Source organism: Cnephaeus nilssonii (genome assembly GCF_951640355.1).
Source record: "Cnephaeus nilssonii genome assembly, chromosome: 1".
NCBI classification, from domain to species: Eukaryota; Metazoa; Chordata; class Mammalia; order Chiroptera; family Vespertilionidae; genus Cnephaeus; species Cnephaeus nilssonii.
This window is the reverse complement of record NC_137072.1, coordinates 52,516,412-52,539,849: the sequence shown is the minus strand read 5'-3', so window position 1 is coordinate 52,539,849 and position 23,438 is coordinate 52,516,412. Positions and strand designations below refer to the sequence as shown.

The window sequence follows — 23,438 nt, the reverse complement described above, 5'->3', positions numbered from 1 at the left end:
ACTCTTTTTTCAACTGCAAATTCAAATAGAACACTTGTTTTCACTAGCAAACTTATGACTTCCCAACTTACTTCCTATGCAAATGTATTTTATAATTTTTGTTTAATTCCTGGACATTAGTTGTCATTAATTTAGTAGCTCAATTTGACAATTCCAAATGAGTAGTTGAACTTAAAATCAATCAAAGAATTATTTTAGTATATGTAAATTCATGGATTCATCTGATAAGAGTTTTTTCTCCAAAGTATTCTTTTCTCTGCGGTATTTTTATCAATTTTGGCTGATCATGACCCTCAGTATTCTGGGTGACTTTTACCTAAATAATGTCAAACAAGGAAAAGGAGAGACAAGAACAAAAGGAGAATCTGATCAGATAGCTATTCAACCAGACCATCCAGCTCTTGAGGAATATAAGCTTGACTGAAATAGTTTATAGGTATAAGCTTGCAGTAGTTAAGACAATCTGGATGGACTGAGAAATCCTGGGATTTAACACGATCACACACTTCCACCCTCTGTAAGAGCAAGGGTCTCCATTCAAACCCCACTTCCCAAAGTTAAATTTTTATGTGACTTTAGGGACTCATTATAAAAATCTATATATATGAAAGCCCAAGTGACTGTTATGACCAAACGACTAGAACAACTGGTCAACCAGTCACTATGACATGCTCTGACCACCAGGAGGCAGACACTCAACACAGGAGCTGAACCCTGGTGACCAGTGCGCTCCCACAGCGGGAGTGTCGCTCAGCTAACAGACCTGTCCCTGCGGCCCACCAACCTGATGGCAGCCACTCACTCCCTCAGTAGTCCTGCAGGTCCAATCTCCAGAGATGGAAGAAGCACTGACAGACCAGTGCTGCCAGCATGATCCTGATAGTGCCACTGGCCTCCTGGATATCGGCCGTGGGCACCATGACCACTTCCTCTCCCTAGAAGCTCCTCAAGGAAAATACGATATAAAAGCGGCTGCCAAGTGGCTCCTGACAACCGCCATGAACATCAGCGGGACAGATCCAGATCCCAGGCCAGAAAGCACGTCCCACCACCCACCCAGAGGGCCGATTTCATCCCGCCACCTCCCCACCTCCATCGGGACCCCACCTGTGCACGAATTCATGCAGTGGGCCTCTAGTATATATTTTTCCAATCTGTCAAAAAAACAGGTAAATATTTTATTCATTTACACAGGACGGCTATAGTATTGCTGTTGTCATTTTTCTTCTTCTTCAATCTAAGGCAAAAGAGGTTAGTGCCTCTGACTAAATAGCCAGGTGCTGCCTGTTTTAAAAATCCTTGTGGCACACCTGTTGAAACTTGCTGGCCTAGGAAGCAAGACAACATGAGATCAAAAGATCTGGGCAAGGTCCAGGCAACAAATGCCTTCTCTATGAGACGAATTAGCCTCACTTGTAAGGATTTCAGAATACCTAAGTGAATATTGCACATAAAAGAAAAAGATCTCTGTGCAGCATTTGTTAATGTCCTTTATTGCTAGGTGCACAGTGTTCCCTTGGAGAGGATGGCCTCCAAGTCTCCAAAGAGAATTCTCCACGTTATTAGATCCTCCTGTACAAAAGTAAACGGTAGTGCTGGCAACAGGTACTGTATGCATGTGGATGATCTCCTTGCAAAGAAGAAACTTGCACACACAGTTTCTAAGAAACTGTGGTGCAGGCAGGTGTATGTTGCTCTCTTCCTTTATAAAAAAGTCTCTGGGAACTCCGGGGATAAGACAAAAAGAAGGAAACTCGGGCATTGTTCAGACCTTGCTACCTGCTAATTATGTCTACTATGCTGGTTCTTTCTATTCTCAGGTCTGGGCTAGCACCCTAGTTTTAGTCAAATGGGGTTTGAACCATTACTTTTTCTCTCTGTTTTTATGTGTTTTCTCTGTTTCTCCATCACCTGGATATACAGAGCAAGGAATGTGAAAGCGCCTCAAGGTGCTGGGCATGCCCCAGGACACCCACACAAGTTCACAAGGACTCCTAGAGCCCTTGCCCCCGTGCTGTCCTCCAGCCGCTACCCAGAGCCCAGGAAGCTGAGCCAGGAGCTCAACCCCTGTTGCCTGGGCCAGGCCTTCCAGGAGCAAGTCTGTGGGGCTAAAGGCAGGAGAACCCCAATAAATCCCCACCGCGGTGGAGCTCCTTAACATCAAGTAGGCTTCCCCTGCCTCCAGGAGCCGGCTAAGGCGGCCTGGCTCCGGGAACACAACGCAAGCACGTGTCCACGCGCAAACAGGCCTGGAACCAGACCGGCTGAGTGTGGAACCCAGGTGCACAGCATGCAAGGCCCGCACAGCAGGCCCACGCTCATCCCCTATCCCGTCCTTCCTGATGCCCCCCCCCCCCACCCGCGCCTGAGCCCCCAACCGTGACCCTGGCCAGACAGCCTGTAACTTTCCAGGCGCACAGCTTCTCCCCATGCTGTGGCCGCCAAGTGTCTCCTGCCCCTCTGAGTGCAGGGGGCGCCAGGAAGCCAGCCTTCCAGGGCCGCCCATCCAGCCTCCCAGTACTGACCATCAGCACCCAGGAGCCAGCAGAGCAAGGGCCAAAGAAGGAGCTGCAGACAGGAGTTTAGGAGGTGCTCCTGATGCATGGCTCCTCCCAGGGGACCTGGCTCAGGAGACCTGCCAGGGGAGGGCAGGGAAGAGGGAAAGGCAGGGGAGGGGGTCAGCCGGTTAGAACCCAAATCTCATGAGAGAGCAGGAAGCTGGCCTCCCTAAAAGTGGGTCACAGGAGCGCGCACCCACTCCAGCCCTAACCTGTACTTCCCAGGCTAGCCCTGGGCCATAGCAACCATCTGCACCCCATACTCTATACTTTGCAGAGGGAGGCAATGTAAGTACAGAGGTAACATCGTGGTTGCATTGCACACATTTTGTCTCAAGTTGCTATTATTTCTATTTCAGGTGGGGGGGGGGGCATGTGGGAGGGGGGAGGAGGAGGGGAGAAAATGCAGGGAGGCGTTCTTTTCCTTCACCTCTCCAGTCTTGTTTTCACTGCAGTCTCTCCCACCCCGCCTTCTCTCCAGGGCACAAACAGGGGCACCTATCCTGGTTGTGCCCTCCTCTGTCACCCATGCCCTTCTGAAAGGGAATGTGACCCCGGGGGCAGGTTGGCGACCCCTCTTCCCTGACTCTGAAGCCATAACTTGCAGCCAGTTCTCCAATTCACCTGATGCTGAGCAGTAGTTTGAACCAGGTTCCAAGGAACAGAGGATACCTTCCTTCAACATCTAAAGGTTTTATGGATTTTATTTAATTGTTGACACTATTATTGATGTCCCAAACCCACCCCCTTTACCCACCTCCACCCAGTCCCCGCCCCACTCCCTCTGCCCATCACCACACTGTTGTCTGTGTCCCTGGCTATGCAGACATGTTCTTTGGCTAATCTCACCTTCTTTCAGCCACTCCTCCCCCCGCTCCCCTCTGACAGCTGTCAGTCTGTTCCATATTTTCACGCCTCTCGTTTTGTTTTGTTCCTCAGTTTATTTTGTTCATTAGAATCCACTTATTAATGAGATCATATGGTCTTTGTCTTTCTCTGTCTGGCTTATTTCCTTTAGCATAATAATCCCCAGGTCTATCCATGCTGTTTCAAAAAATAAGAGTTCCTTTTTATCAAAAGGTCTTTGGGCAAGGAGCTCTCTTGGTCACCCAAGCTCTCCCCCTGGCCTTTCCATTACATGGTTTCCCCTGAGGCTTGCTCTGTGGTTTTCTAAATATATGTATACCCCACTGCATTGTTTGCTGTGCTCCAGAGCTGTGAGATTTTATGTCTTTCTCCCATTTCATCCCTTTTCTGCTATTTTAAAAAAAGCAGAAATTTCACTGGCAAATTGAGGAGGAAAAGGGCAGTGTAGCCTTGAGAACTGGAAGTACAGTGAGGGTCTATTCTGCACTGTGCTGGAGGAGGTTAGAGCCCAACTCTCTGGAGTTTTAAGCCACGTGGTGGCAGTGGGGCTCCTGTAACACGGGTCTGCACCAATAAACACAAAAACCCATAAAATGAGGCCCACATAAAATATAGAACAGGGCCATTAATTTCAGAGAAGGTAGAACGCAGTCCTGGTTGTTTGTATGCTAACTGGAAAAGAAGAAATACAAAGAGCTCTTCATGAACATGGGCCATTTTGTACAGGCCTTCAAACTAGAGAGCTGGGGATGAAGAATTCCACAGGAAAAGGGGAAATAATTGTCATTGCTAAGTCCCTGGAGCGATGGACTAGATGTTTATATGAGTTTAAGAGCACAGAAGCTAAAACTAGAGATTTTCACAGTCCATGCATTTTATTTAGTCCTGTTGCTTTGGGAAGGGGGCTTTAGGAGGAAGTGCAGCTTGGTTGCTAATTAATGGGTCCCAGACGTGGTATATTGGGTCAAAGCTTGCATTTTCTAAATGAAATAAAATAAAAATACCAGAGTACATTACACATAGTAAGAGTATGTTCTTCCTTTCATTTCGGTTAAATATGTATGTACTGGGTCAGCCATGTAATATGTATTTTCTTAGTATTCCTTACGGTAAAAACTTGAAAGCCATTAATGCAGTGCAGGCTGCTGCCCAGGGCCACCCAACTAGTTAGCATTTGAGAGGGAACATAGGTTCTTTCCCAGTGATCCTGTGCTCTGTCAGTAATTCCATGCTGAGTTGTAGAGAACAAGAGGAGGAGGAGGAGGAGGAGGAGGAGGAGGAGGAGGAGGAGGAGGAGGAGGAGGAGGAGGAGGAGGAGGAGGAGGAGAAAAGTGACCACTTTTGAGCCCTTTATTCATTCTTTCAACGAATGTGCTTGCACAGCTCCTAGGCCTCAGGTCTGATGCTAAGATCTGGGAGTTCAGGCTTCTTAGGCCTCTCACAGTTCAGGCTTACACAGTGTGTTTCATCACTAAGCCCCTTAGCTTTGGGCCTCCAGATACTGCTGCTTCCCCCAGGCCCAGGGTAAATGAGACCCCTATTATTTCTTTCTCAACTCCAGCTAAGGCTGTAGTTTTCTCTCCCGATCTGTAACGGATATTTTTCTCCACCATTTCACTCGTTGAGTTAAACTTTTACTTGCACTGGAAATGCTACTGAGATGATATTGTCAAATGATGCTTTTGGCCCAAGCTTACACAGTGTGTTTCATGTGCTACCTGTTAGCATCACCAAGAGCAAGAAGGGCCCTGCAGGCATGGCTGAGTGGCTGAGCATTGACTGTGAACCAGGAGGTTAGGGTACAATTCCTGGTCAAGGCACATGCATGCAGGCTCAATCCCCGGTGTGGGGGGTTGCAGGAGGCAGCCCATTAGTGATTCTCTCGCATCACTGGTGTTCCTCTCTCTCTCTCCCTTTCCCTTCCTCTCTGAAATCAATAAAAATATCCTTTTTTAAGAAAATAGCAAAAAAGGGATGAAAAATAACACTAATTGAATTTTCATTATGTGTCAGGGAAGGGCTGAGCCCTTTCCCACGTGTTACTCATTTAGTATAATTGATGCAGCAGGTTGTATCCCAGAGCCAGTCATGCTTCGGTCTGTGTCAGCACTGCCCAGGGGCTGCTTCAGTAGAATTCAGTTTAATTAAATACCTCCCTCCCAGCAGTGCCCTCTCTCCCACTCATCCTGCCTTTTAATTCAGGAGACCGTCCAGTCCACCTTCCTGCCTTTGCTTTCACCACTGCCATCCGCAGAACCCGCTCCAGGCCCAACTCCCTCTCTCCTCTCCTGCTGCTGACTCAGGGAACCCCTGGTCCCAACTCCAAATTCAAGCCAGTTCCAAGGGAAGTGCCTCTGTGCCCTCAGACGTGGGTACTGACTTCACAGAGGGGCCAGCTCGTGATCAGAACCAAATGTCTAACGTTCCTCCCATTTTCTAACACCGTGACCACCCCTTTTGAATCACTGCATATGTTAAGTGAATGTCATTCTCCCAATAGAATAAAAATGAGTAGGTGTTACTTATCACACAAATTCTCAAACCTGCTCTCTTCTTGACCTTCCACATTTCTCTTACCAAGTGGCAAGAGAACTACTAAAAGCTAAGGGTCTAAAATATGGCAGGGTTTTCCTCAACAGATTAGAGAGTAAAGATAAATTCATAGATCAAAAAATGCATGAAAAGTAATATAAACAGCCCTAAGGAGACTTCTGTGAGCTACTAAAAAAGAAGTCCTGATTCCTCTAGCTTGCTCACACACATACAACATACACACCACCCCTCATCAGTTTACTCTTCTGTCATAGCATTTAAGGGATTAAAAAAAAGAAAAAACAAAAACTCATGGACACACAATAATATAGTGATTACTAGAGGGAAAGAGGGTGCAATGAGGTAGAAGAGGGTAAAGGAGGGATAAAAGGTGATGGAAGGAGACTTGACTTGGGGTGGTGAACAGACAATGTAATATTCAGACGATGTATTATAGAACTGCACACCTGAAACCTATATAATTTTATGAACCAATGTCACCCCAATAAATTCATTTAAAAACAAAGTCACTCAGCCCTCTCTATCTCTGAGCAGCCAAAATTTGAAGGTGCTGGGAGCAGCACTAAAATACTAAAGTATTTTTTCTATTAACGAAATCCTGAGAGAACACATTTGGGGCTAGTCAGGCTACTAGTCAAGTGCTGCCCAGTGGGAGCTCCAGTGTCCAGGCAGGAGCAGCAGTGTTCAGGCTTCTTAGAATCTCCAGGAAACCGTTGGGAATCCGTTGGGAAACCGTTGGCTGCAGTCGAGATAGGTGCCACCCAGCAGTTACTGGCCTTCCCTTCATGGAAATGAGTCTCAACACATCTGAGGGTGGCCCAGATATGGAGCCCGAGCCCACAGGGAAGCAGCAACCAGAGTCTGGGACGAAGCCATCGGGGCCTGGACCAGACTTGGATGAAGGGGCAGATCTGCAGGCAGCACCACTCCCGGCCCAGAAGCCAGAGCTGCTCTTGGACCAGAAACCAGAGCTGGGCTTGGCTTCAGGGCAGCAGGCAGAGCCACCAGGAGCCGCAGAGTTGCAGAAGTCAAGTTCAATGAGGTGGGATTCACCTCAAAGGCTGTCTTCCACTGAAGTGGCTCAGAAGCACCGCTGCCAAACCAACTGCCTGGAGGCTCCGCTCTCCCGGGCCTTCCGATGGCTGGGGTGGGAGGTGGGCTCACACCCCTGGGTCTTCCTGCTGGTGCCCATTCTGCTGACAGCTACTCTGAGCACTGGCTTCATTTACCTGGCCAAGGATGAAGAAGAGGACCCCGAGGAACAGTACACCCCTATCAGGAGCCCAGCCAAGGCAGAACGGCGCTTTGTGCAGCAGCATTTCACCACTGATGACTCTTTTCACTTCTCCGTCTTCAGGATGGCCTCTGAGATCTTTTTTGCTTCTATTTTAGTGGTGTCCCACTCTGCCTCCTTGCTGGAACAAGAAATCTTGTCAGAAATTAGCAAATTAGACAGTGCGGTGCAGGCTCTGAATGTGACCCAGGAAGACGGAACCCAGATCCTCTTCAGTCAGGCGTGTGCTAAGAACCAGGGTATCTGTGTGCCCTCCAACCCCCTCCTGTTCGCCTGGCAGGTGAACAAGAAGCTTGACTTTAAAAGCATCACCTTCCCCATCTACACCCTAAACGGCCAGCCTGTCTCCCTGGCCGGCACCCTTGGTGGAACCGTCTTAGGCAACCCGATGGGAGCAAACCGTTTACTCTTGGAGGCCAAAGCCATGCGGCTGCAATATTACCTGAAAAGCCAAGAGAAAGAGAATAGTGAGCATAGCAGGAGGTGGCTGTTACATTTCCTGGACGAATTTAGCAATATTGAAGAGAGTTTGGCCTTGAAGATGATCCGGGTACGTGGCAGCTGGGGTTGACAGGGAGGCCAGGAGAAAGTGGGAGGGATAAGAAGACATGTTCCAAGGACCATAGATCCATAGATAGCAATAGCACTCTCTGAGCGCAGGAGTCCTTGATTTGAAGCTGATCAAGTGCGACTGTATTTGGCACTTAATCCAACTTTCTTTAACACCCTGAAGAATGCCACAAATCTTAGTTCCTTGTAAATATTCGGGTGGAAAACACAAATGCTACATCCTCAAGGTAGCTCTGTTCAGTACAGATATTGATCTTCAGGCTTAGTTTTGGGGATGGGTTTTCCAGCCAAATTATTTGGGAATTCTTACTTTTAGTTAAAGTCTTTGCTGTTTCCAGGAGCCCCCTAAAATTTGTTTGACGTTCACTGGAATAAAAAACAACAATAACAAAACTTTAAGCAAATGTTACATGGTGTTACTGAAAAAGATAACTAGCTCAGCGTCTTTTTTTTTTTTTTTAAGTAAATTATATCATAGTGCCAGAAACAGGGTAACTGTTCAGTAATTCTTGGGCCAGCAAACCTACTAAGACTTTTGAATAGCCTGGTGAAAGTGAGACACCCACTGGGAAAAGCCTTTGAATACCAGGCCTTCTGAAATGGTATTTATTCAATTAAATAGTAAAATATAACAATCTAATAAAAATTTAGAAAAAGCCACAAGATCTTTATTAATAACTAGAGGCAGATGCACGAAATTCGTGCATGGGGAGAGGGGAGTCCCTCAGCCTGGCCTGCGCCCTCTCACAGTTCGGGACCTCTCAGAGATTGGGCCTAAACTAGCACTCAGATATCCCTCTTACAGTCCGGGCTCTCACAGTCCGGCACTCCTAGCTCCTTACTGTCCACCTGCAGCTGAGGCAGGAGAGGCTCCAGCCTCCACCTCTGCTCTCGCCATCCATAAGCCCAGCTTCTGGCTGAGCTGCACTCCCTGTGGGAGCACACTGACCACCAGAGGGCAGGTCCTGATTTGAGCGTCTGCCTCCTGGTGGTAAGTGCGCATCATAGCCACCCATTGTCTCTCGGTTTATTTGCATATTAGGGTTTTATATAGGATTTCACTCTTTTATGTGAAATTTAGATTTTGTATTTTCAGAAATTTTAAACTTTGGATTTTTGTAAGAAACTTTAGAGAGCATGCCAGAGATTTGGGGGAAGAAGCAAATATATATTCTTTATTCTAAAATGATAATTCATGTGTTTTGATCTTTTAATGAATTTGAACATTTTTTTCATCAATAAGCTAGAGTATTTTAATAGTGTTTGTAACTCATTCACAAATATTGTAATTAAGAGTTATTCATCTGAGTACATTTCTGTGGCAGGTGGTCTACTTTACATCACTTTCTAGACAACTGGAATTTGAGTCAACTTCAAAGACGGTGATCCCTTTATTTTATGTGGCATACTTTCTAATCATATTATTTTCAATCATATCATGCTACAGGTAAAATGTTTTATTTGTTTTTATAAAATATTTTTTAATTTATTGTGGTAAAACATTTATAATATATATAATATAAAATGTCATTTTAACCATTTTGAGTTTACAATTCAGTTGTATTAATGACAGTCACACTCCTGTGCAATTGGTACAACTATCTGTTCCCAAAATAATTTCCATTACCATGAGTAGAAATGCTGTAAATATTAAGCAATAACACCCCATCACCTCCTCCCAGCCCTGGTAAACCTTCAAACACTTTGTCTCTGTGAATTGCCTATTCTAGAGATTCATATAAGTGGGATCATATAAAAGTTGTCCTTTTGTGACTGGTTTACCTCACTTAGCACAATGTTTTCAGTGTTCATACATGTTGTAGCATGTATCACAACTTCATTTCTTTTTGTTGCTTAATAATATTCCAATGTATGTATACACCACATTTTATTTAGCCACTTGTCTTTTGATGGGCACTTGGGAATGTTTCTATCTTTTGGCTATTATGAATAATGCTGCAATGAACATTAGTATACAAATGTCCATTTTAACCCCTGTTTTCAATTCTTTTTCATTATATACCTAGAAGTAGAATTGGTGGTGTGTGTTAATTCCAGGTTAGGTTCTTGAAGAACTGCTAAACTGTTTTCCACAGAAAACACCTTTTAATATCCCACCAGCAACATCTCCACTTCCTCACCAAACTTGTCATTTTCTGTTTTATGGATTATAGCCATTCAAGTAGTTGCACAATATTATCTCAATGTAGTTTTGATTCACAATTCCCTAATTACTAATGATAAGTATCTTTTGCTGTGTTTATTGGCCATTTGTACATCTTCTTTGGAGAAATGTCTATTCAAAGGCCTATACTCATTTTTTAACGGGGTCATTTGTCCTTCTGTTTTGAGTCCTGTTATTGATGAATACTTTATATATTTTAGATATTAAACCTTACCAGAAAGATATATGATTCCACCACTCACTCTGTGAATTATCTCTTCACTTTCTTTTTTTTTAAATTAAATCTTTATTGTTCAGATTATTATAGATGTTCCTCTTTTTTTTCCCCATAGCTCCCCTCCACCTGATCCCCTCCCCATGCCCTTACCCACCGCCACTGTCCTCATCCATAGGTGTAAGATTTTTGTCCAATCTCTTCCTGCACCCCTCACGCCCCTTTCCCCCCGAGAATTGTCAGTCCACTCTCTTTCTATTCCCCTCATTCTATTATATTCACCAGTTTATTCTGTTCATCAGATTTTTTTGTTGTTGTTGACTTGAATTTTAGATTCACTTGTTGATAGATATGTATTTGTTGTCACTTTGTTGTTTATAATTTTTATCTTTACATTTTCCTTCTTCTTCCTCTTCTTAAAGAATACCCTTCAGCATTTCATATAATCCTGGTTTGGTGGTGATGAACTCCTTTAGCTTTTTCTTATCTGTGAAGCTCTTTATCTGACCTTCAATTCTGAATGATAGCTTTGCTGGGTAGAGTAACCTTGGTTGTAGGTTCTTGCTATCCATCACTTTGAATATTTCTTGCCACTCCCTTCTGGCCTGCATAGTTTCTGTTGAGAAATCAGCTGACCTCCATATGGGTACTCCCTTGTAGGTAACTGTTTTTATCTTGCTGCTTTCAAGATTCTCTCTGTGTCTTTTGCCCTTGGAATTTTAATTATGATGTGTCTTGGTGTGGTCCTCTTTGGATTCCTTTTGTTTGGGGTTCTGTGCACTTCCTGGACTTGTAAGTCTATTTCTTTCACCAGGTAGGGAAAGTTTTCTGTCATTATTTCTTCAAATAGGTTTTCAGTATCTTGCTCTCTCTCTTCTACTGGCACCCCCATAATTCTGATGTTGGTACGCTTAAAGTTGTCCCAGAGAATTCTTACACTATCTTCATATTTTTTTATTCTTTTTTCTTTTTGTTTTTCTGGTTGGGTGTTTTTAGCTTCCTCATATTTCAAATCTTTGGTTTGATTCTTAGGGTCCTCTAGTCTACTGTTGGATTTCTGTATATTATTCTTTATTTCAGACAGTGTATGCTTAATTTCTGACTGGTCCTTTTCCATTTTGTTGGCATTCTCATTAAGATCCTTAAAGGTCTCACTAAGTTCCTCAGAGGTCTCACTAAGTTTCTAGGCAGTTTCTAGAAGATTCTTGAGTAACCTTATAACTGTGGTTTTGAACTCTATACCCAGTAGTTTGCTTTCCTCTATTTCTTTCATTCGTGACACATTTCTTTGTCTCCGCATATTGGCTGCTTCCCTGTGTTGATGGAATGGCTTTGTGTGGTAGGTGACCTATAGGGCCCAGTGGCTCAGCCTCCCCAGTCACCTGAGGTAGACACTCTTTTTGCACCCCTTTGTGGGCTGGGTGCACAGTCTTGTTGTAGTTACACCTTGAATGCTGTTGGTACACTGGGAGAAATTGACCTCCAGGCCAATTGGCTGTGAGGATCAGCTGTGTCTATAATGGAAGAACTGCTGTGCTGGAGACACCCTTATGGGGCAGGACTTGCTTCAGTGGGGCTTTGGTGCTCAATGAGTCTGCCTCTTGAGTGTGTCACTTATGGATGTGAAGAGTTGAAATCTGGTGTCGTCTCACACTGACCACTAGGTACATTGGCTCATGGATCTTCAAGGAGGTGCAAGTCAGATACTGTCTGAGGCCACCCAGTAGGAACTGCAGCGAGATCTGCAGACTTCTCCTCTTTGTTTGGGGTTTGAAAGTTTTGGAGCTGTCTGACCCAGCTGCAATTTGTTAGGTTAAGCTGCGAAAGGGCAGGCCATTCATATGCAAAAGCCACTACACAGAGCTCAGAGCTCGGGAGGGTTTGTAAATTGGGCGGGGCAGGGTCTCAGGGAATCACTAGGGCATGGCAACCAATGATGGCTGCCAGTCAGCCCTCTCTGCATCTCCACGTTTCCCCGTCCCCATGTCCCACGCCCCAGCACAGTAAACAATGATTCCTGTGTGCACCTCTGCGAGAAAGCCACCCTCACTTTCCGACCCGATGCCAGACAGTCCAGTTTCTCCCCGTAGGAGTCTGGGTCCCCAGAGTGTCGCCGGAAACTGGAGTTCAGAGCACTCGGGAGCTTGTGTCTCCCTCTTACTTGAAAATGACAACCTTGTCCTCAGTTGCCAGCCCTCTCCGTGCGCACCTCTGTACCTCTGCTTTTCCACGACTCTGCACCTCCTATACGGTCTCAATGTGCTTTTTTCTTTCCTTCTAGTTGTAGAACTTCCACTCAGCCAGCTTTCCTGTGGTTCTGGGTGATAGTCATTTTGTACTTTAGTTGTAGTTTTGGTGTGATTGTGAGAGGCAGCACGTACAGGTGTATACCGTATGCCACCATCTTGATTTTTCCTCTCTTCACTTTCTTAATATTGTCCTCAAATGCCCAAAAGTTTTTAATTTTTATGAAGTTCAATTTATCTATTTTTTCTTTTGCTACTGTGCTTTTGGTGCTATATCTAAGAATCCATTAGCAAGTCCAAGGTAATGCACATTTAGCCTATATTTTCTTCTAAGAGTTTATGGTTTTAGCTCTTATATTTAACTTGTTGATCAATTTTAAATTACTTTTGTATATGATGTGAAGTAATGGTCCAACTCCTTTCTTATACATGTGGAAATCTGGTTGTAGTAGAACCATTTGATCATGAAAAAATCAATTACCTGTACATATATGGGTTTATTTGTGCACTCTTAATTTTATTGCATTGGTCTATATATATGTATGTCCATATGCCAATACCACATAATTTTGATTATTGTAGCTTTGTTAAAAGTTTTAAATCTGGAAATCTCAGTCCTCCAACCTTCTTCTTTTTCAAGATTATTTTGGATATGCAGGGCCCCTTAAAATTTCATATAAACTTTGAGGGCTGACTTTTCCATTTGTGAATAGAAAAAAAGGCCATTGGAATTTTAATAGAGATTGTGTTGTATCTGTAATTACTTTAGATGAGATTAACATTTTAACAATATTAAGTCTACCTCCCCATGAACTAAGGAAATATTTTCGTTTCTTTCACCAATGTTTTGTAGTTTTCAATGTACAAGCCTTTAACCTCCTGGGTTAAATTTATTCCTAAGCATTATTTTATTTTTTTAAAATATATTTTTATTGATTTAAGAGAGGAAAGGTGAAGGAGAGAGAAATGGAATTTCTAATGATGAGAGTGAATCATTGATCGGCTGCCTCCTGCACACCCACTACTGGGGATCAAGCCCTTAACCAAGCAAGTGCCCTTAACCAGAATCAAATCTGAGACCCTTCAGTCCTCAGGCCAATGCTCTACCCACTGAGCCAAACCAGCTAGGGCCCTAAGTATTATTTTAGATACTACTTAGATGGAACTGCTTTTGTAATTGGCTTTTGGGATTGTTCATTGCACATGGATAACAACAGAACTGATTTTTGTGTGTTGATTTTGTATCCTGTAGCTTTGCTGAATTTGTTTATTTACTCTAGTATTTTTCTTATGGATTCTTTGGAATTTTCACATATAGAATCATGTAATCTGGGTGAAAAGTTAGTTACTCCTCTTCTTTTTCTATTTGGATTCTTTTTATTCCTATTTTTTGTCTAATTGCTGGCTAATACCACAATGTTGAATATCATTGGTGACAATGGCCATACTTGTTTCTGGTCTTAGAGGGAAAGCATTCAGTTTTTCACCACTGAGTATGATGTTAGTTATATAAGAAGTTCTCTCTATTCCTTGGTTTTGGGTGTTGGACTTTGTCAAATTCCTTTTCTACATCTATTGAGATGATCATGAGGTTTTTATTTTTTCTTGTATTAGTGAGGTATATTACATTGATTTTCTTATGTTGAACTACTCTTCCATTCCTGGGATAAATCCCACTTGGTCATGGTGTATAACCCTTTTAATGTGCTATTGAATTGGCCTTGATAGAATTGTGTTGAGGTCTTTTGCCTCTATATTCATAAAGATATTGCCATGTAGTTTTCTTGTTATGTCTTTGGATTAAATGTTCCAATCAAAATACATATGGTGGCTAAATGTATAAGAAAATAAGACCCTTACATATGCAGTGTATCAGAGACTCACTTCAAATTGAAAGACACACAAAGATTGAAAGTAAAACAGTGGAAAAAGATACTTCAAGAATAGAAACAAAACCAAAAAAGTTTTGGTAGGAATACTTATATCAGACAAAATAGACTTTAAAACAAAGACTATCAAAAGAAACAAAGAAGGACTCAGCAATTCAATTTCTGGGTATTTATCTGGAAAAAACTCAAAACACTAAATCAAAAATACACATGCATCCATATGTTCATTGAAGCATTATTTACAGTAGCCAAAATATGAAAGCAACCTAAGGGTCTATCAATAGATGAATGTATAAAGGATAAGTGGTGCATCTATACAATGGAATATGACACAGCCATCTATATATATAAAAGCCTAATATGCTAAATGTCTGACTATTCATTTGACTCTTCAACCAGTCACTATGACAGGCACTGACCACCAAGAGGAAGACACTCTGACTGGTCAGTTAGCTTGCTGCTGGGTCTGGCTGATCAGGATGGTGAGACAGGCCGGACATGCCCTGGAGTTCTCCCGCAGTCCCTCCCCGGGCCCCATCATGCACTCGTGGAACCCTTCAGCCTAGCCTGCACCCTCTTGCAATCTGGGGCCCATTGGGGGATGTCAGAGTGCTGGCTTCAGCCTGATCACTGCAGGCCAGGCTGAGGGACCCCACCAGTGCATGAATTCGTGCACCAGGCCTCTAGTGAAAAATAATGAAATCTTGACATCTGTAACAACACGGATGGACATAGAGGGTATTGTGCTGAGTGTAATAAGTAATACAGAGAAATAAAAGACAAATGCCATATGATTTCTCTTATATGTAGAATCTAAAAAACAAAATAAACAAGCAGAACAGAAACAGACTCATAGATACAGAGAACATTTTGATGGTTGCCAGATGGGCGAGAGTTTAAGGGGATGGGTGGAAAAGGTGAATGAATTAAGAAATACAAATTGATAGTTCCAGACTAGTCATGGGGATGTTAAGTACAATATAGAAAATATAGTCAATAATATTGTCATAAGTATGTATGGTGTCAGATGAGTTCTATATTTAATGGGGTGATCACTTCTTAAGTTATATAAACATCTAATCATTTGTGTTCTACACTTAAAACTAATTATTATATGTCAAATATCATTGAAAAATTTTAAAATACAATAAAAAGTAAAATTCAGCCATGGTTTAGAATGTTTTTTAATATAAGAAATTTTAGCTATTTTAATGTGGTGTTGCCTGAAGAAGGTCTTTAGTCATGTTCTTGCTGTTTTGGAATCAGTGGCTCTATTTCTATAGATAACTTTTCTAGTTTTCAAATGTAGGTTCTCTCTTCTACTAAAGATATCTAGAGGCAGGTATCAGTTATTTGTTTTGAAGCAGTTAACAACCAAGTAAAATATAAAACCATTTATGTTTGTCCAACAACAAAAAAACAGACCTTGGTTTGTGATTCAAAACAATTTTTTTGCATTTAGTAGCAACTTTTCTACAGTTCACTTCACCAGTAGAGGAGAATCATGAAAATGTTTTAGAAGGAGCCTTTGCATATTCTTTGTTAACCACAATATACACTGAGTGGACAGATTATTATGATCTCTGAACGCATAATAATCTGGCCACTCAGTGTATATCCTATATAATAAAAGGCTAATATGCAAATTGTCTCCTCAACCAGGAGTTCGACCAGCAGGCTGGCCGGCCAACCACCCATGTCCCCTCCCCCTGGCCAGGCTGGCCGGACCCCACCCATGCACAAATTCATGCACATATATATATATATATATATATATATATATATATATATATATATATGTAAACTGAGTGGCCAGATTATTATGACCACCCCATCAGTACTTCGTTGGGCCACCTTTTGCCTTCAATACTGCAGTGATTCTTCTTGGCATTGACTCCATGAGATGTTGAAAGTTGATGCGAGGAATCTGACACCATGCCTGATGAATTGCACTGTCAGGTTCTGTGAGATTTGATGGTTGTGGAACCAGCTGCCTGATGGCTCTTTTAACTTCGTCCCACAAATGCTCAATTGGTTTGAGATCTGGTGATTGTGGGGGCTACCTAAGCAAGGTAAAGTCTCCCTCATGTTCTTGAAACCACTCCTGCACAATACGAGCACCATGGCATGGCGCATTGTCTTGTTGGAAGAAGCCATCTACATTGGGATACACCAATAGGATGAACTTGATCAGCAACAATACTTAGGTATGTTGTGCTATTGAGACGTTGTTCCACACAAATTAAAGGGCCCAAATCATGCCAGGAAAACATACCCCAAACCATAACACTGCCCCCACCAGCTTGAAGGGTTGTACTCATGCATGTGGGGTGCATGCTTTCATGCTGATTCTGCGAAATTCTCACTCTGCCATCAGCATGATGCAACTGAAAACGTGATTCATCAGACCACATGACTATTTTCCAATGCTCAACTGTCCAATCCTCGTGTTCCTGTGCGAATTGGAGAAGTTTTATCTTGGTAACTGCAGATAGCAAAGGTGTTCAAACAGGCCTTCGGCTACCATATCCCATACGATGCAGTGTACGGCTAATTTGCCTACAAACGTCAGGTGGTCATAATAATTTGGCCACTCAGTGTATATTGACCTAGCTTTGAAATGCAGGAGCTATTTAGGATCTGGATACAGGTGAGGCTTGCCCTCCACCTCTATTGTATTCCATTCACACCCCTTTGAAGAACAGAGTGAAATGAACCACCTGCAGTGTTTTACTGTAACTTTATGGTTCTGAAATGCCAGCTATTAGATGAGTGCTTATCTAACTATATAAGAACAACCAAGGACCCTGGCCAGGTAGCTCAGTTGGTTAGAGCATTGTCCCAGTATGCCAAGGTTGCGGGTTCCATCCCCAGTCAGGGCACATACAAAATCTACCAATGACTGCATAGTAAGTAGGTAGAATAACAAATTAATCTCTCTCCCTCCCTACCTCCTTCCCTCTCTCCTGCTACAATCAATAAATAAAAATCACCCAGGGAAGTTTGATAAAAGTACAGATTTCCAACTTTTCTGCTTCCTCTTCCCCCCCCCCCCCCCTTGCATTGTGCCGGGAACTTAAATGTCTCCAGTAGAAAGGTGTGGGAATTATTGCCCAAGAGGTGTCTAAGTCAAGACTGTTATGAATTGATGGAATTTCAGTACCACCACAAATTCCATGATTTTTCCCTCCAAATTTACAGGTGTGACTGTGTACGAAACAAAATGTGTGTTGCAGTTTTTGGAGTGATTTCGACTGCCTTCGCAGTGTTGAGCGGCTTTGGCCTGATGTTGTACATTGGGGTGCCATTTGTGACTATAATTAAAAATGCACCATTTCTTGTTCTAGGTGAGTAAAACAAAATGTGAGACTATACACTGAGTATGTGGGGGTATAGGATACCTAAGAAAGGAGCTTATTTTACATTAAGCAAAATAATTATGTGTAAGTGGCTCTACAGATCAAAAATGAGGTACCAGAAACAAGAAAATAAAATTGAATTATGTATTTTTAGAGATGAAAAAAGCAAGCCACCCCAAATGGAAATGCAAGGAACATGAACAGGCTGTACACACACATACACACCAAAATTGAAAATATAAGTAAAAATATTTGATTTCTCCATTAATTAAGGGATTCAAATTGAACCCAAAGTGAGCTACCTCATTTTCTTATTAGATTAATAAAAATTAGCAAGATTGAAGTTTTCGGTAAAATTGTGTACAAATGAGCATGCATATTCTGCTGGAGGAAATTTTAAATTAGTACACTCTTTCTTTTAGTACAACTTTGCAACAAATAAAAAATACTTACAAATTTAAAAGGGCCCTGCCAGTGTGGCTCAGTTGTTGAGCATCAACCTGTGAACCAGGAGGTCATGGCTCGATTCCTAGCCAGAGCATAAGCATGGGTTGCAGGCTAGATCCCCAGTAGGTGGTGTGTAGGAGGCAGCCAATCATTGATTCTCTCTCATCATTGATATCTCTATTTCTTTCTCCCTCTCCCTTACTCTCTGTAATCAATAAAAATATATTTTAAAAAATATTTAAAAGTGGATACCTTTGATCTATCAATTCCACTGTTTGGAATTTGTCCTATTAATTGAACAATTGCTTGAAAAGTAGAAAATGTTCATTTTGGTGTAATTTGGAATAGGAAAATATTGAAAACAACCTAATCCCATATCAAGATGGGATTGGTCAATTCAAATATAGCATATTAAAATTTTGAAATAATTTTCAGTCTTTAAAAAGAAGTAGACACATTAAATGAAAAATGAAATATTATATTTAATGAAATAGTAAATGAAACAATACTAGTTATGAAATGAAATGTTTGAAATTAAGTGGTATAGTTATATCTGTATATTTGTACAGAGCAAATTCTGAATGGATAAACACCAAAATGTTAGCAGGAATTATCCCAAGGTTGGAATTTCAGTCACTTAAATTATTAGTTTGTATTTCTCTGTAATTTCAGAATTTATTTTAGAGTAAACATGAGAAAACAAAGGTGTTTATATTCTGGAAAATAAGCAACTTAAAAGAAATAATATTTGGTTTCCTGGGGGAGATAGTGGATTAGCTATAAACTGGATGTCAGCTTATTTATTCTAGCTCTTTAGTGCAAACCTTCTTCCTATACACTCACATTTAATCACTCAGTCTTCCCCACAGCCATAAATAAGTAAAGTGTGTATACTGACTTAATATAAACCATTTTTTGTATAGTCTGTGTGTACATAGGAGTGTATATGTGTGAGTGTGTTTGTGAGTGCAGCAACTCAAAAACTATATGTGGATAATTTCTTTTCTTTTTTTAAAATATATTTTATTGATTTTTCACAGAGAGAAAGGGAGAGGGATAGAGAGCTAGAAACACATCGACCAGCTGCCTCCTGCACACCCCGCCACTGGGGATGTGCCCGCAACCAATGTACATGCCCTTGACCGGAATCGAACCTGGGACCTTTCAGTCCGCAGACCGACGCTCTATCCACTGAGCCAAACCGGCTTCGTCTATATGTGGATAATTTCTTAACAGTGTTCTATAATAAAACTAGTTCGTTGGTTTTTGTTTTTTATATTTTTTTATTGATTTCAGAGAGCAAGGGAGAGTGAGATAGAAACATCAATGATGAGAGAGACTCATTGAATGGCTGCCTCCTGCACACTCCCCATGGGTGATCAGACCCGCAACCCAGACATGTGCCCTGACCAGGGATCAAACTGTGACCTCCTGTTTCAGAGGTCAATGCTCAACCACTGAGCCATGGCGGTTGGGCAAATACCAGTTTTTAGATATCTAATAAATATCAGTGAGTTCATTCTTGGTTATTTTAATTTAGATTCTTCTACCATCATCATACCCATAGAACATCTGAATTAGAGGCAATGTTGCAATCTCCATTGTAATCCATGCAATCCATAGAGATGATTCCCCCAAATATAAATTAAGATCAGCATTTTAGTTCAAAGTACTGATTGTATCATTACTCTAGTAGAAAGCGTGAGGAGGTAAAATGTATCTGCAGCATGCTCATGCTATTCTTTCTAATCCCCTTTCTTCTTTGTAGTCCTCCTTTCCCAATCTTTAATGACAATTTCAAAGTCTGCTTTATTCCAAAAAAATCATGAAATGTCAATGTAGAAAAGAACTAATCACCTAGTAGGCATTAATATGCAAAGGATCCTTCAGATTTATTTTGGGACATAAATCTGATATTAAGAGTACTTTCATTTTAATGAGAAAAGACTTTAAACCGGCAAGTGAAGTTTGAATGAGAGCATTCTATCAAAAACAGATAGCAGGGAAACTGTGTGTGTGTGTGTGTGTGTGTGTGTGTGTGTGTGTGTGTGTGTGTCTATAAACTATGTGGTGCCTCTCAAATCATACCACATTGATAGCTAGATGCTAACTGTAGAACAGGTAAATCCAGCTTATATTTTAAGCAACAGAATGATTGCTCATTGTGTTTGTGCATTAGTATGAAATGACTTAGGAGAGAAAATGGTTTCTCAAGTAATCTAGCAGAACAAAGATGCATTGCTAACCCTGCTTCCACTAACAACCAGTCAACCAGGTTTCCTGACTCGTCATTGAAACACCTTAAATGAAGATTAGGAGTAGAATATATTGTGCTACGTCCAAAGAATAGGAGTATGTACAAAGCACAGAGCTATTACAGAAGAAGGAGTGATGATTTCTGTTGTGGATTCAGAGGCAATAAGAGACAGTAGCATCAAAGCACAGATTGGGCAAGGTAAATAAGACCTGAAAGAAATGGAAAATAAAATGGTTTGCATTGATCTCTTTGAGTTTTTAAAATAAGTTTTTATTGATTTTCAGACAGAGAGGAAGGGAGAGGGAGGCAGAGAGAGAGAGAGAGAGAGAGAGAGAGAGAGAGAGAGAGAGATGTGAGAGCACAACATTGATCCATCACCTGCTGCACAGCTCCTACTGGGGATCAGCCCATAACCTAGGCATGCGCCCTGACAGGGAATCAAACCAGTGACCTCTAGGTGCATGGGATTATGCTCAACCAACTGAGCCACATGGGCCAGGGAGATCTGTTTAATTTTGTAATAGAAATTGATATTTATGAAGGTTGTTTCTTTTTTTAACAGGTGTTGGGGTCGATGACATGTTTGTTATGATTTCCGGCTGGCAGAAGACCAAACTCATGAATAGCATAAAACATCGTATGTCCAGGACCTATTCCAAAGTGGCAGTGTCCATTACAATCACCACTGTCACTAACATCCTGGCCTTCTACACAGGGATTATGACCTCTTTCAGATCTATACAGTACTTTTGCATCTATACAGGAACAACCCTGTTCTTCTGTTATTTGTATAACATCACCTGTTTTGGAGCAGTGATGGCCCTGGATGGTAAAAGAGAAGTAGCCTGTCTCCGTTGGTTAAAAAAGCCAGATGCGGCTAACGAGAAATGTTCCTCTTTAAAAAGATGCTGCTGTCTCCCATTTGATTCTCTCCCAGATGAACAGGAAGCTGATATTCATCCAATGAATTTGTTCTTTAGAGACTATTTTGGCCCTTTTCTCACAAACAATAAGACCAAGTTTTTTGTAGTGCTTCTGTACCTGTTGTACCTCATAAGTAGTATATGGGGATGTTTCAAAGTGCAGGAAGGTTTAGACCTTCGAAATTTGGCAAGTGACGATTCCTACATTACACCATATTTTGATGTAGAAGAAGATTATTTTCCACGTTACGGTCCCAAGGTTATGGTTATTGTTACTGAAACTTTTGACTACTGGGATAAAGACGCTAGGCAAAAATTGGAACAATGTCTGGCAGATTTTGAAAAAAATGGCTATGTAGAAAAAACACTTACCGAGTTTTGGTTACGAGAATATGTGAAATATATGAAAGATAAAAAGCAAGATATAAATAATAAGAATACTTTTATGAACAGTATTTCCAGGTTTTTTGTGGATTTTCCTCATTTTAAGTTTGATGTTAATATTTCATCATCACATGAAATCATTTCTTCCCGGGCCTTCATTCAGACCATGGATATTTCTACTTCAACCCATAAGAAGAAGATGTTAATCCAGTTCCGAAACTTGGCCAAAAATTGTGAAATTCCCCTAATGGTGTACAACCCCGCATTCATATATTTTGATCAGTACACTGCAATAATAGAAAACACTGTTCGAAATGTCATTGTTGCATCAGCAGCTATGTTTGTTGTTTCCTTATTGTTAATTCCTCATCCACTGTGTTCCTTGTGGGTAACTTTTGCTATTGGTTCTGTTATTGTAGGAGTAACGGGTTTCATGGCATTCTGGCATGTCAATCTTGATTCCATATCCATGATTAATCTTGTCATTTGTATAGGGTTTTCTTTTGATTTTTCTGCACACATTTCTTATGCATTTGTTTCCAGTTCTAAGCCCTCAGTAAATCAAAAAACAATTGAGGCATTGTATATGCTAGGCTACCCTGTGTTACAAAGTGCAGTTTCAACAATAATAGGGGTGTCTGTCTTATCTGCAGCTAAAGCATACATCTTCAGGACATTTTTTAAGATTATGTTTCTTGTTATGGTATTCGGGGCTGCTCATGGTCTAATTTTCATTCCAGTATTCTTAACCTTTTTATGAAGGTTTGTTTGAATATCCACTAGCAAATCAAAGACCAATTATAGAATTCCTGATTGCCCCAACTCAATCTGATAAAAATGCACTATTAACAAAAGTCAACAAACTAAAAACAAAGGCACATTTCCTTGAATTGAAAATCCCATTTTAAAATGTTATTTAAAATATCCTGAGAAACATTCATTAATCTTTCATTAAAATATCTTTACTAAATTAGAAATTGTTGTCATATTTATTATAATCTATGCACAATGAAGTATAAAGTATAAATTTCCAGTTTTTTCCCCATTTATTTCATCATTACAAGTTCCTGCCTGGAATTCAAGTGTTTTGTATATTATACCATAAATGGAATTTTTAAAAATCCTCACCTGAGGATAATTTTTCCATTGATTTTTAGAGTGTAAAAGAGAGGGGAAGAGACAGAGACAGAGAAATATTGATGTGACAGAGACAAATCGATTGGTTGCCTCCCACATGTGCCCTGACCAGGATCAGGGATGGAGTCTGCAACCTAGGTACATGCCCTTGACCAGAATGCAACCCGGGACCCTTCAATCCACAGGCTGACACTCTATCCACTGAGCCATACTGGCAGGGGCAATATTATTTTTATTGTACTTTCTGTATGTATTATTATGAAAAAGTTTAATTTACTTATTCTCCCATTCTGGGGCTAGTCTATGTGTTTTCTTAATGGTATTAAAATGAACTGAAGTTTTTAAAATTTTGAAATCCAATTTATCTTATTTTATGTTTTTGGTTAGGGTTTTCAGTGTCCTCTCTAAGAAATGTTTGTTTCTTCCAAGATTAGAAAATATTCACCTGTCCGACATAAGTATAGGTGGTGCTCACCTCCTCCCACAACCACATCAAAATTACAGCTACACAACACAACAACCCTCATTCAGAACCTCCTGAATTCAAGCTGAATG

General features: G+C 41.3%; 1 protein-coding gene across 1 annotated transcript; it reads left to right on the top strand.

Annotated features, from left to right (window-relative positions):
• Nucleotides 1-6,769: 6,769 nt before the first annotated feature.
• Nucleotides 6,770-22,506, top strand: PTCHD3 (patched domain containing 3; the record flags this gene model as incomplete). The annotated part of the gene is made up of 4 exons (XM_079799615.1): nucleotides 6,770-7,822; nucleotides 9,168-9,289; nucleotides 17,578-17,723; nucleotides 21,002-22,506. 4 exons carry the CDS (start codon nucleotides 6,770-6,772, stop codon nucleotides 22,504-22,506), a joined length of 2,826 nt encoding a protein of 941 aa, XP_079655741.1.
• Between the last annotated feature and the right edge of the window lie 932 nt (nucleotides 22,507-23,438).